This window comes from Panthera leo, chromosome B4 (assembly GCF_018350215.1).
Source record: "Panthera leo isolate Ple1 chromosome B4, P.leo_Ple1_pat1.1, whole genome shotgun sequence".
Lineage (NCBI taxonomy): Eukaryota > Metazoa > Chordata > Mammalia > Carnivora > Felidae > Panthera > Panthera leo.
Window position 1 is genome coordinate 103,855,905 of NC_056685.1, and position 14,528 is coordinate 103,870,432.

At 35.2% G+C, this 14,528-nt stretch overlaps 1 protein-coding gene across 3 annotated transcripts in view; it reads right to left on the reverse strand.

The window, feature by feature from the left end:
* Positions 1-14,528, reverse strand: part of PPFIA2 (PTPRF interacting protein alpha 2) — a 481,896-nt gene that overhangs the window by 109,794 nt on the left and 357,574 nt on the right. For all 3 annotated transcript variants that reach the window (XM_042947253.1, XM_042947254.1, XM_042947252.1), the window contains 2 exons: positions 5,506-5,652; positions 4,357-4,491 (listed from right to left, as the gene is read on the reverse strand). In XM_042947253.1, coding sequence (XP_042803187.1) covers positions 4,357-4,491; positions 5,506-5,652 — 282 coding nt within the window. The remainder of the gene's footprint in view (positions 1-4,356; positions 4,492-5,505; positions 5,653-14,528) is intronic.

Below are 14,528 nucleotides of genomic sequence, written 5' to 3' on the forward strand. Positions count from 1 at the left end.
TGGGTATTCTCCAATTCCAGCAGGGTTGAGTTTCCTCAGCAACAGTGACGAACTGACAAACTGACTTCTGGTCTCTGAATACAAGTGTGTAGTACCTGGTCTAGTACCCTGGCACCTATTCTCAGATGTAGTCTTAATTTGACATTGTAAATGAAAGTGATTAGAAGTCCTCAAATTATCAAGGTGACAATATATTGTGAGGACAAGAATATTTATTTACAAAGTCTCCTGAATGACACTAGGAACCACTCAGAAACTGTTTCTACATTGATTTGTTGCCATGGAAACAAAATAGCGCCCTAAAGTGAACAGGCAGCATGGTGCCTTTGTCAGCTAATATTTGCCCAGTGCCAGGATTCGTTACATGTCTTGGAGGTGATTGTCAGGTTATCACAGACACAGAGTGTTAACACATGTGACATTGCTGATAGCTGAATTGTATTAGTATGTTATGCACAGATTACATGTAAAGTTAAATCAACATTTTGATCATAATTACAAGTATATACAACATCAAAATTATTCTGTGTTAGATCTATAAGATTTAACTCCAGAGCATATTCCATTACATTCTCTAAGTTTATTCTAAAACAGTGAAACTTACTTTATGCAAATATAGGACTATATATAAATATGTCATGCAGTACCTGAAAAGAAATAGTAGCCTATTCATGTATTGGCTCACACACATATGTACTACTTTATGCAACAAATTCCAACTAATCTATAAAATAAACATTTAACATTTAACTGGTGTACTTATATAGATTACAACTCAATATTAACATTTGTAAGATTTTCCTTTTGATATTCTTGTTTCATAAATGGGGAAAATAATGAAGACATAACAAATAACCAATTTCTCTCCCCAAATTTCCAAGCAGAAGAAACACAGAAAGCTACCATAGTTCCCAAATGTCACAAAATGGTTTTCTAATATCACTTAAAACCTAGAATTCAAATAGGAATATAGTAAATGGGTCAAAATGTTGTTGAAATGATATCATCTAAATTCATTAAGATATCTGTAATCTCTCAAAAGTACATTTTAACATGCAGTTGGTGGTATAAAAATTAATCAGGTGACTGATTCAAGGTAGTCAAAGCATGAACATTTCAATTTCCAAAGCTGTCTCTTTAAAAACACAAGCCCAGTAGGTCTTCCCAAAGGTCCTTAAAACTTCTACCTCTTTCCATCTTAACTATTGAAAACATACTAAACATTGTAAAAATTCACTTAAAGATTGAGCAAGAATTCTGTCAAGTTTAAATTACTTTGTTATTGTTGATATGTTTTACTGGTACTAAAAATGAATGAAATACCTTATGGAATTCAATACGAATTATGTCCTTGCTGAGGGAATATGCACTTTAATTAAATAAGTAAATATAATAAATCATAAAATTGGGATCCCAAAGTCTTTATTGGTTAATTTTGTGCATACTTGCCATAGCCAATGTTAACATTTATCTGTAGCCACTCCTCAATATTTCTGACTTTTTAAAGCCTTAAATGAGCTTTCCTTACCTATCTATACACACACACACCTTATCAACCACAGAATAGATTCAGACATCATTTCTAAACAAAAACTGGGATCAATTTCAATAGTATTGATTTATGTTCATCTTAGCCTTGTGAAGACTGTAGTTTAAGTAATTAGTGTAAATACAAAAGTCACACAAAAACAATCTATTTTTTGTACTCCTTGATGGGATACAGGGCTTATCTTGGTTTCACTCTTTAATATGACATAGGAAAATTTCAAATGAGCTACAGTTAGAGAAAATTATAGGCAGAAATGGCTTTGAGAAAAACATGAGTAGATTTTGAAATGGCGAAGAAATAAAAGTCAGATAGGGTGGGGCAAAGAGAAGAAAACAATAGGTAGCAGATAATAAAAGCAGAAAAAAAATATATAGGCCAAATAAAATGCCTGAAACATTATTTAGAATGCCATTCATAATATAGGAGAGGGAAGCCTAGGTTTAAGCTAAGCAGAAATCTTTTTACTTTAGTATCAAAAATAGTAAGAAGTAGAAAAAGATTATGATGATCAATAACAGTGAGATACTGAAAAGACGGAAGTGATAAAAATATATAAATAAAACTGGTTCTAGAGATAGTCCCTAAAAGTGTCTGAACAGAGGTGAAGAAAAAGTACAAGATCATTGTAGCCATAAAACTTGGGAAAACAAATGAAAGAGCATCTTCAAAAGTTATAAAAATGTAACAAGCATAGAGAGTGTGCTGAGGATAAAACCTCTTCTCTAGACAAGTGTATATTAAATATGGCAATAATCTAGAAACTCTGTAGTTGAAATAATGGTGTTGATATAAAGTCAGTCTGAAGAAAAAGCAGGAGAAAAGAGAAACACAGTGAACTCTAGCATTTTTAACACTTCTTAAGAAAGATGAAACTCTACTGAAAAAGGAGGAAATCAAAAGGATTCAGATGAAGTGAAATTTTAGCAATATATTATTAGTTAGATGTAACTATATTATTAGCTAGATGTAATATATTACCATATATTATATTATTAGTTAGATGTAAACTGAAGAAATTATTTTGGGTACATGAATGAAAGTATGTATCAAAAACAAGTAAGAGCCCCAGAGAAAAAATGAGGGGAAAAAAGATAAGACACCTATTTCAAGTTATTTTTTTATATTCTAAATTAAGGATGCTTAGGGATATATACTTTGAAGCCTTGTAAGTCAAGTATTATATTTTAAAGTATGTTTTGTCCTCAGTCCATCAGAAGTTAATTAGGAGCAATTATTTGGCGAATTTTAAATTGTATTATTTTGGAAGAGATTCCAGACTTTCTCGTATTTTACTCAGGATAGTATTGATGATTATTTTACACTAAAGTTTTACAAAATTATTTTTATTATTTAGTCACTCACTTAAAGCTCCGGAAAATAGTTCAGTTCAATAACTCTATATAAGTTCATGTTCTTCAAATGAAGAGCCTTAGTGTGTGTGTGTGTGTGTATATATATGCATGCACACACACACACACACACACACACACACACATCCTTATCCACATTTGAGTAATTTTAAATGTGTTTGCAAGAAAAAATAGAATACTACTACTATATTTGCACATTTTTATATAATTCAGAGATTATTTCTCAAATTAAATGATAAATTTATCTTTATTTGAGAAAGCACACATTTCTAAAATTGCCAGAAGGGTTTATGGTATGTCTATGACTATAGAAGGATCCAGATTGTGACATTATCCTAATCACACTAATGTTTTATTCAGCTGGTTATTCCAATACTCTGTAGACAAGCAATTATTCCAAAACTTTCTAACCCTGCTCTACTTTGCAAGTATTTGTCTTTTCACTACCTGACTAATTATCTTATTTTAACCAATAGGCATCAGTCTACTTTTCCTCTTTAATTATCTACTTTTTTGGGAAAGCAAATGTGTGTGCCTACTTTTGTATTGCTGTATTGACTGTTTTGGATAGTCCTAATGCCAGAATTTGTAACCTGTAGTTCATATATCTGTCTTACCCATTTATTAGGTGCATGGAAAATGTAGCACTGAGCAATGATTGCATGAATATCTAAAATGTTTGCACATTTTTGAACTGATATTAAAAGTAAAACATGCTTTTAGTGAGCAAAGCTGAAGTTTTATTGTACATATACACTTTGAAGCACTGTCCTTTCCATTTCACTGTGAATGATAAGTCATTTTTAACATTATAATGGTTGCAAAATTTACAATATGTGTATAATTGCAGAATTTGACAGCCATAACATGGCAGATAATTTTGAATATTCCTCAGATTAGTATTGAATTTAATTGGTTCAGAAGAAACTGTAACTATTAAAACCACTTTCTATTTAGTAACTTTAGAATTTAGACTTTAGAATCTAACTTCCAACTGCTAACAAATGTTTTCATATATAGTCAGAAAGGAACTGCTTATGATATTTCCTACATTTTTAATACCAAACAACTTCTGTTAAGGCTATTAAGTTATTGCAACTTATCTATATACATATTAAATTTCATCATTATTTGTTTATATTCAGTGATTATTCTAATGTTCAAATATTATCATGGAAAATTAACCATCAGGATACAAAATTTTGTTTTTGCTAACGTTTACATAGGCAAAGGTATCATCACATTCATATGTAAATCATTCATGTCAGCATAAATAAGATCTATAATATGAAAAACTCATCTAAGTAACAAACCAGTATAATAAAGACGAAATAAACTTAAATTTCATGAAACCTAAAGACAATCTATAGATTCCATTTGGATCACTACTCCTTTCTATGAGTGTATCTAGACTGACTAATTGTTTTATGGCAATACCTTTGTCAGAGCTGCAATTCTCTGAGCCAGTTCAGCCTCTACTTCAGGTAAGGTCTCAGCTTTCCTCATAGTCTGCTGCAACTTTTGCTCAGCCAGCTCAAGACGCTCTTGTAACTGCCTGTTCTTCTCTTCCATCTGAAACAGGGATGGAAAAAGAGACACTTAAAGAGTTCCAGTAAGGATAACAAACACCAGACACTAGGGTTTCTGCCATTATTCTAGATTTAAAATCAACCACACTTACTGTGCAAAGAGATGACTGTACTCATGTTTTTATATGTTACTTACTCACATTCCTTAATAAAATTCAGCACATTAAAAAAATAGAAAAGCTCTTACCAATGGCAACAAAAAGAAATAAAAGTTACTAGTGAATATAAATGTGGACATGTGCAATATAAGTCAACGCTAAGGTTTCAGACGTACCATGAGAGCATATTATTGAAAATTATAGTATTAACTGGAGTGAGAGATGAAATGTAGCACAATGACTAACAGCCCAAGCTCTAGAGATAGGGTTAACAGAACTTTTTTCTCTGAAGGGCCAGATAATAAATATTTCAGATTTTGTGTATCATTTAGTCTCTGTTCCAACTATTCAGTTCTACTGTTGTAGCACAAAAACAGTCAGAAAATGATTAAATAAATGAGTATGGCTATGTTTTAATAAAACTTTATTTATAAAACAGCTATAGTTTTGGAACATGGGCCATAGTTTGTCCAAATATGGAGCTCTGGAGCCAAATAGACTCTGCTCTGGAGCCAAATAGACTTGGGCTTCCATTAAGAACTGGCATTTTCCAGATGTGTGACATTGGTAAAGTTTTTATGTCTCTGAACCTTGATGCCTTGGTATAATAATTGTGCTTACTTCACGGGTGGTGGTTAGATTTAAGTGAGGTAATTGTTAACTGCTTAGCAGTGTCTGATTCATGTCTAGACCCAAAGTAAATATTAGTAATTATTTTTATTATTATTAAGACATATTTGTAAATTACATGCTAGAAATCACATCTGTTGAGTCAGTTCCATTCTAAATTTTAGAGAACAGTTGAATGCCAAGAAATACTGTATTTTATTTACTCCGTATTTTGTTAGAATGGTGAGAGCACACATGGACCAGAACAAAACCAAGATAAGATACTCAACCTGCCGTAGGATGGCCTCTTTATTTGCTAACTCATTTTCTAATTTATCATTCATGTCATGTATGGAGGTAGATTCTCTCTGAGCACTGAGGTAACGTTTCTCAAGGGTTGTGATTCTTTCTTCCATATCTTCCTTCTGTGCCATGGCCTACAATCAAAATAATAAATTAATTAAAATCAGATTTTCACATAGTTTAATGTATTGTCTTGTTATTTAAATAAAATAGTAAGATACAAAGGCTACCGTTTTCTTGAAGCAATATTCATTCCTTTCTTTTTATGGAAAGCATGCCAAATTTCATGTGAATTTTCCCAATTTACCTGTCAGAATTCTCTTTACATCTTGGGTTAACAAAAAGTTCCTCTCTCTGAGAATGGAATGGAGTACAAGAAACTGCCTACTGTAGAACTGGCATTAGAAAAGAAGTGGCAGATAAATTAGCTCATTATACAGTAGAGATAAGTACAATTATGGGTACAGTTGTAAACCATAAAATCAGTAAAATGGTGGCTACCATTCCAAACTGCAAATCAATCTTCAAATAAGGATAACCAATATCACCAGTATCCTCATCTACATATATAAGTAAGAGTAACCCAGTGTTTAAAAAAGGAGGCCAGGGGTACCTCTGTGGCTCAGTAGGTTGAGTGTATGACTTCAGCTCAGGTCATGATCTCAAGGTTAGTGAGTTTGAGCCCGCATCAGGCTTGCTGCTGTCAGCACAGAGCCCGCTTTGGATCCTCTGTCCCCTCCTCCTCTGCTCCTCCCCCACTCACGCTCTCTCTCTCAAAAATGAATAAACATTTGTAAAAAAAGGAGGCCCCAGAAAAGTAAATTAGAGTCATATTCACAAATGAATTGACCAATTGACTTGGGAACGTAACCATTTTCCTTGTTACATATGTTCCAATTAAAAAAAGATTTTTTTAATGTTTTTATTTATTTTTGAGAGAGAGACAGAGCACAAGGGGGGAGGGGCAGAGAGAGAGGGAGACATAGAATCAGAAGCAGGCTCCAGGCTCTGAGCTGTCAGCACAGAGCCCGACGCGAGGCTTGAACTCATGAATCGTGAGATCTTGACCTGAGCTGAAGTTGGGTGCGTAACTGACTGAGCCACCCAGGTGCCCCAAGAATTTAGAAAACTCAAAGAATACACAACTCTATGGAAAAATCAGCTATCAGTGTGAATGTAATAACCATGGCATTAATATTATTCTCAACTATAATTTTTAAACCACCTAATTCATAGATAATATGGAGATGATTTTATCTTCCTAACAGCTTACATGAACATTCACTAGTAGGTGGATAACCTACTTTTTAAAAAAAGATATTAAGAAAAGTCAGCTGCAGAAGCAAGCCTCATGGGCCTGCGGAGGTTTCCTGATAATGTGGGGAGCTCTTTTGCGTAAGGAGCCTAAAATTGAGTTGGTAGTGGTGGTTTCCATATGTTGCTATCCAAATTCCTTTGGTCAATGTTCCTAAGCAACCCTTCTGGTCCTCTCCTTCAGGATCTGGAGCCAGTCCTGCCACATGCACAGAGCAGATACATTTTCTTCCATTTTTTTCCAAAAGAAATAGAAGTCCTTAAATGAATAGCCCTTCATTTCCCGATTTTCCCTCATCACCACCTGGAAATAACCATATGCACGAATCCTTCTAGCTTTTACTTTTACAACAGGTGTTCGCCTTCTCTCAAAGTTTTAATCATTATCTGTGCTCTAGTTTTTATGCCTTTTCTGCTTTAGGGACCTTGATCACTTTTCTGTCCTGGATTTTCAAGATGATAGCAGAAGTAAATCCCACAACTACAGCTAAAACAATGAAGCAGGCTTACAAATAAGCTTGTACAGATGAGACGTGGAGGGAAGAGGAAAAGGAATGATTTAAAGAAAATAAAAATAAGAATGATAAATTATCTGCTTGATCACTGACCATAACTGAATTGAAATTATGCAATTTTACTACTCTGGTGGAGCGGCTGTGAAGATACACCACCGTTTTAAAAACAAGCAAGGAAATAAATGTATCAAGTAATTAATAAAATCCTGGAAAAACAAAAAGCTGTACAACAAAAGGAAATGCTATCATAGGAAATTACTACTTGGATCAGTTGTGGAAATGACCTACACAGCCATAATAATGGTGACACTAAATGTGATTTGGGGGTAATTGTAGTGGAAGGATGGGTGGGAGAGAAAAGTAGAGAATAAAAAAGCTAAAATCCTCTGGGTGCCTGGGTGACTCACTGGGTTAAGCATCAGACTCTTTATTTTGGCTCAGGTCATGATCTCAAGGTTTGTGAGTTTGAGCCCCGCATTGGGCTCTGTGCTGACAGTGTGGAGCCTTCTGAGATTCTCCCTCTTTCTCTGCCCCTCCCCCACTTGCACACTCTCTGTCTCTCTCAAAATAAATAAGTAAACTTAAAAGAACTAAAATCCTCATATAATAGCAAGGCATCGATTAAATAAGAGAGAAAATAGCACAACTAATAGCGAAAGGATTGAAATTAAGAATCTCAGGCAAGTGAGATGGAAAGTAGGTGGGCACTCTGTGTGTGTATGCGTGTGTGTGTGTGTGTGCATGCGCATGTATTTAGATGTGTACCCTCTTGACATTATTTGTCTTTGAAAAATTATGTATTGTTAAACTGTATACTGTTAATTTCATTTTCATATAGAACTCTGGGAATATTGTGTCAATTTTGTAACCAAAAAAGAGACTTCTGAATCTAGCCTACATATATAACTTCTTATAAAATTATAATAGCGATAAACTCAGTTAAAGACATATACATGTTTCTTGACAACATGAGCATTGGAGTAACACTTACTAGCTCCAAATCCCAGTTTTTGCTACTTTTTAACTCAGTTATCATGGGTGAATGCTGATTACCTTTTCTATAACTCATCCTCTTTTCTTTTCTTTTTTGGTTTCTCTGCTTGCTTGTCTATTTTGTTTTCTGTTTTAGGTTGGGATACTAGTATCTACCATATAACATTGTTGTGATACAGTATTTTAAGTGCCCTGTGTAGTCTTATGCATAATACACACTCCATAAATAATAGCTTTTTGATTATTACTTACTATTGTGCCTATAATTAGCTGATCTGACTCTATGGCATACATTGCATGCAGGAGTCACTGTACAGACTTTGGTACTGCATTTTTGATTCAGTGATTCATGTGGGAGATTCAATTTTTAACTGCAAGCTGTGTTGCCAAAAATAAATTTTGAATTTACAAGTTGGAGAAATATCTTTTCCCTGTGTGTCACTTAGAAATTCTAAAATGGGAAGCTTTTTCTAGTCTCTAAAAACTGTTCCCTAAAGAAAGAGGAAAACAGTATAAAGATTCAATTATCTCTTGACCTATGGTTTGTTTACAAAATAGACTTTATTATAGCAAATAAATATAACTCTATAGTAACTCAGACATTGTAAACTAAAAAATAAAACTCCATGTTTCAGATAATGGAAAAGACAAAACTGATATGTATTCATTTAATTACTTAGGAATTTTTGAAGAACTCTTAATAGGAAGTTAGAAAGATAAGCTGGTTTTATTCACAAAACAATATAGAATTTAAATTCTAATTCTTTGTTGGGGTGGCTCAGTCGGTTGAGCATCCGACTATGGCTCAGGTCATTATCTTATGGTACGTGAGTTCGAGCCCTGCATCAGGCTCTGTGCTGACAGCTCAGAGCCTGGAGCCTGCTTCAGATTCTGTGTCTCCCTCTCTCTGTGCCCCTCCCCCACTCACACTCTGTCCCTCCCTCTCTCAAAAATAAATAAACATTTAAAGAAAAATTCTAATTCTTTGCACATCAAAATTTGCATAATATTTGCATATTTTGCATAATATTTAATAAAGTATTATTCAATACTCCATTAGTAGCTTTTTTTTAAGTTTATTTATTTATTTATTTGAGAGAGAGAGAGAGAGAGAGACAAAGCGCAAGTGACAGAGAGGCAGAGAGAGGGAGAGAGAAACCCAAGCAGACTCTGCACTGTCAGTGCAGAACCAATTAGGGGTTCAAACTCATGAACCGTGAGATCATGACCTGAGCCGAAACCAAGAGTCATACATGTAACTGACTGAGTCACCTAGGCACTCCCCCAATTAGTAGCTTTCTTAATTATAAAGTGGAGAGCTAAGCATGTTATAAGATTGTCTATGTTTTTAATATGTGTACTGTTCTTTGCTTTACTCCAGCCCCCAACTACATATAGGTCACAGTCAATTTAAGGAGCAACTAAGACAAAACTTCAAAGAAAGTAAATTTTAGAAAGACAAATACCATACGATATCACTCATATGTGGAATTTAAGAAACAAAATAGATGAACATATGGAAGGGAGGAAAAAAAGAGAGGGAAACAAACCATAGGAGACTCTTATTGACAGAGAAAAAAACTGAGGGAAGATGGAGGGAGGTGAGTGGGAGATGGGCCAGATGGGTGATGGGTATTGAGGAGGGCACTTGTTATGATGAGCACTGGGTGTTGTATGTAAGTGATGAATTACTGAAGTCTACTCCCAAAACCAATATTGCATTATATGTTAACTAATGATAATCTAAATAAAAATTTGAAAAAGAAAAAAAATCATAAAAAATAAAGTATATCTCTTATAGTCATCAAAAAAGTAAATTTTAAACAGATTTACTTATTGATGAGGAATAATGACAAAAATATATTCTAAAAGCATTAATGAAATATACTTACATAATTCATTTTAGATATACTAGACAGTCCTCACACGTAAAGCAAAATGCATTGAAGCTTTTAATTATATGGTTTTTCCTACTCTCCCCTTTTTTCCTTAATCAACAAATACATAGTGCTAATACAATACATGAATCATACTGTGCTAGCAATGTTACACATTGGGTAGCAAGAAGAATCACTTTTTTTAAAGTTTACTTATTTATGTTGACAGAGCACATGGTGGGAGGGGCAAAGAGAGAGAGAGAAAGAGAGAATCCCAAGCAGGCTCCACACTCAACACAGAGCCTTAGGTGGGGCTCCATCCCACAACCACAAGATCACAACCTAAGCTGATATTGAGAGTCAAGTGTCGGAAGCTTAACCGACCGAGCCACCCAGGTGCCCCCACTGTTTTTTTCTCTTATAAATACTTGCAATCTAGTAGACCTTGTGTGTCCACAGACCACAGTCTGGATTATAAAAGCGGAAGCTGGAGTTTTGAGTGTAAGTGATACCTTTTTAAAGTCCATGGTTTTCTTCTTATTGGAAACAGAGAGCACAAGATTATTTCAGTGGTGGTTACAGTGCAGCTGCATTTTTTATGCCAGTGCTATCACTGGTAAATGATTCTGTTTTGTTGATTTTAGAAGTTGCTCATAGTGGAAGAAGCACAGGTTTTGGAGCTTGGCTGATCCTGTGTCTTCCTGGTGCTGAGGGTTTGGAAGGAGTGCAATGCTCGGAGGGCAGTGCATATGTCTTTGACAAGTCACTTTACCTCAATTGAGAAAAATGGGCATAATGATGAGTACCTTCTGGATAGGACAGATGTAAGAAATTAGACAAATTAAATATAATACACCTGTAATAGTTTTCATGGTTGGTCTTTAAGAATTTCCTAGAAGTAAACCAGGGCCTCAGGCAATCGGACCTTTTTGGAAACATTTTATTTGGCCTTTCATGGTGTCCTTAACACACATGCGTGCACACACACACAGCACACATGATGTATACAGAAAGTCAGGCAGTGTATAGGTTTCTTGCCCAGGTCTCATTAATTTCTAGCGCTTCCTATGTCATACCTTTACTGCCGAATGTGTCATACGTATATATTGCCTGACTGGCTCTTGAAGCATCTGTATTTGCAACCTCCCTTTAGAGGTGAATGATGAGAGATATTCTTCACAAATCTCTTCTAAAATATAACTACATAAAATTTTAGAAATGATAATAGTTATATTTAAATTTTTTAAAATGTTTTTATTTATTTTGAGAGAGAGAGAGAGAGAGAGAGAACAGGGGAGGGGCAAAGAGAGAGAGGGAGAGGGAGACAAATAATCCGAAGCAGGCTCCAGGCTCTGAGCAGTCAGCTCATGGGGCTCGAACTCACGAGCTAGGAGATCATAACCTGAGCCAAAGTCAGACACGACCAACTGAGCCATCCAGATGCCCCAAGAATAGTTATATTTTATTTTACTTTTTAAAAAATTTTTAACGTTTATTTATTTTTGAAAGAGAGAGAGAAAGAGAGAGTAAGTGGGGGGGGGGGGCAGAGAGAGAGAGGGAGACAGAGAATCCAAAGCAGACTCCAGGCTCTGAGCTGTCAGCTGAGAGTCCGACATGGCTTGAACCCATGAACGGCAAGATCGTGACCTGAGCTGAAGTTGGATGCTTAACTGACTGAGCTACCCAGGTGCCCCAAGAATAGTTATATTTTAAAAGAATTCCACATGAAAGCAGAATACCTTACCTATTAGAAGAGATTTCCTTATTAAAAAAAAAATACCTGGCATCAGATGATTGATATTTTCCATCTGAATTAGCTTTTCGTCACCTACACCTGAAGACGATTAGAATTAAGGAATTATTTTTACATAGTCAATAAGAAAGGGGGAGCTGGAGATACTGGGCTCTACCTGTGACACTGCATTAAATAAACATGAAGAGAGGAAGCAAGAGAGGAGTGTTAAATGAAAGGAAAATTGCTAAATCTCTGGGACTAAGAGAATGAAGAAACCGGGATAAGCAAGGCCTCAACAAATAGCTTTACAGCCAGAAATTGTAGTGTTTCTTAACAGTGATATAGAAGAGTGGCAAACCTTCAGCTAAGGAGTGAAAATGACAGACGTGCCTTTGAACGATCAATTCATATAAAGAAGTAGAGAGCACAGTATCATCATTTGCATGGTAGCAGAGCAACCTGCCACTTCATGGATCATCTACATTTTTTTCTGAGATAGTAGGTATTGTTCTAACCCGCATTCTAATCTCATCCATGCCTTTTGACATTTACATCAAACACCTATAAATATCCATTCTTTCAACAAAGTTTTCTTGAATGCCTATTATAAGCTCAATAGTTGTGTTGGTGATTAGAATAGAGAAGTGAACAAAACACAACAAAACAAAACTCCCAGCCATTACGAATCTTTATGTATAGGGGAGAGGGAGGTATATGACAAACAGGTAAATTGATAAAGTATATATTGTGTCAGATGGTAGTAAATACTGTGAGATAAAACAAAGAAAATGAAAGAAGAGGAAGAGTGTACATGTGCAAATAACAAGGTTAGGGAACACTTCACTGAGAAGAAAACATTTGAGCAAAAGGAAGAGGGAAAAGAAAACCCAACAGAATAGGTCTGGCTAGTTTAAGAGGCCATCCATCTTAACTGAACAGAGTGGACTAAAATGAAACAGCAAGAGATGAGTTCCCAGAAGTCAGAAAGGTGGTAGTGGAGATTGTACACGGCTCGTAGTCCACTGTAAGGACTTGGATTTTCCTGTAAGTAGGATAGGTAGCCATTGAAGCAGAATGGTAACTTGAGCTGATTTAACATTGTAACAGGTCACTCAGGTTGCTATGTTGAGTATAGACTGAAGCCAGTAAAACCCAGAGGAAGGAAGACTAGTCACAAGAGTACTACAATAATTCAGAGAGAGATGGTGGTTGTGGAATAAGGAAGAGCCATAAAGATTGTGAGAAGAGGTCACATTATTGATAAGTTTTGAAGTTGGCTGAATCATATGCAGTGTGTGAGTGAAACAGGTACCAAGGACAGCTCCAAGGCTTCTGTTCTGAACGATAATTGAGGACAGGTGGGCTGTGTAAGAAGACAAGAAACTCTGGTTCCTTGGGGGTGGGAGAATAACAGGAAAACACTCTTGAATGTGTTAATTTTGAGAATATGTTAATTTTACAGGCAACTGGGAAACGGGACACAGGATAAGCTGGAGATATAAACTGGGAGTCATAAGGCAGTAGGTGTTTTTTGGAGCCGTGAGACTGCATGAACTTAGCAAGGAAGTGAAAGTAGATTGAGAAGGGAAGGCACTACAAGTCTAGGGAGACACTGAGCAAATAAAGAAGCCCGAAATAAGGGCAGGAAGTAAAGACGGATGAAAATCAGAAGCATATAGGGTGCTATGACCCAACTGAAGACGTACTTTAGGGAGTAATGATTGGATGCAGTGCTGGGTTCAACAACATGGAGGTCAGCAATCAGTTCTTATCAAAGAAGGGCATGTTGGAGGCAAAAGTAAGTAAAATGGGCTCAACAGGGAATGGGAAAAAAATAATTGAATACATGGAGTGGAGTCAACTCCAATAACAATTAGTTAATTATATACAAAAATGTAAATAAGATAAAATATGTAATTTAAACAAATATGTAAAAATGACAAAAGGTGAAAGGTCACCAAATAAATTTTTTAACAATTATGAATAATTTTCTTTTTAATTGAATAGAATGAGAAAGTGAAAGGTTCTAAACATTTCACCTTAGTTGGTAAGATGATTAGGCAGTGTTACAAAAAAAATCTCGTATTTTTTGCAGTAACTTTCAAGTACTCTATTAAACAGATGAAGTGATGTTACATCTAAGAAGAACCGAATACATGGAGAAAGAAAGGTGCACACATTCCCAAATATATATTCACATTCACAGACACAACACCAAAATAAGAGGGGGAAAATTTAAAGTAATGATTTTGAGTATTCCCATTTGCTAAGAGTGTAGCAATTTCATTATTCATACCCACATCTAAAGCTATTTAAAATTAGCAGCTTAAATTTTTTAAAAATTCATTAAAAACTATAGAAAGTTTTTACTCTACCTGAGACTTGATATGAAATTCCGTACATATTTAAAGGGTCGATAAGTAAATAAACTATTTTTGTCTTAGCGGACATGTTTCATAACTAATATCATGCATCCCAAATTTTGGCTTTCTGAATAGATGTAAAGATTATATGCCATTAGGGGAGATTTGCAAAAAGCATCTCAGAAGCAGCATTCAGAAAGCAAAGCCTGAAAG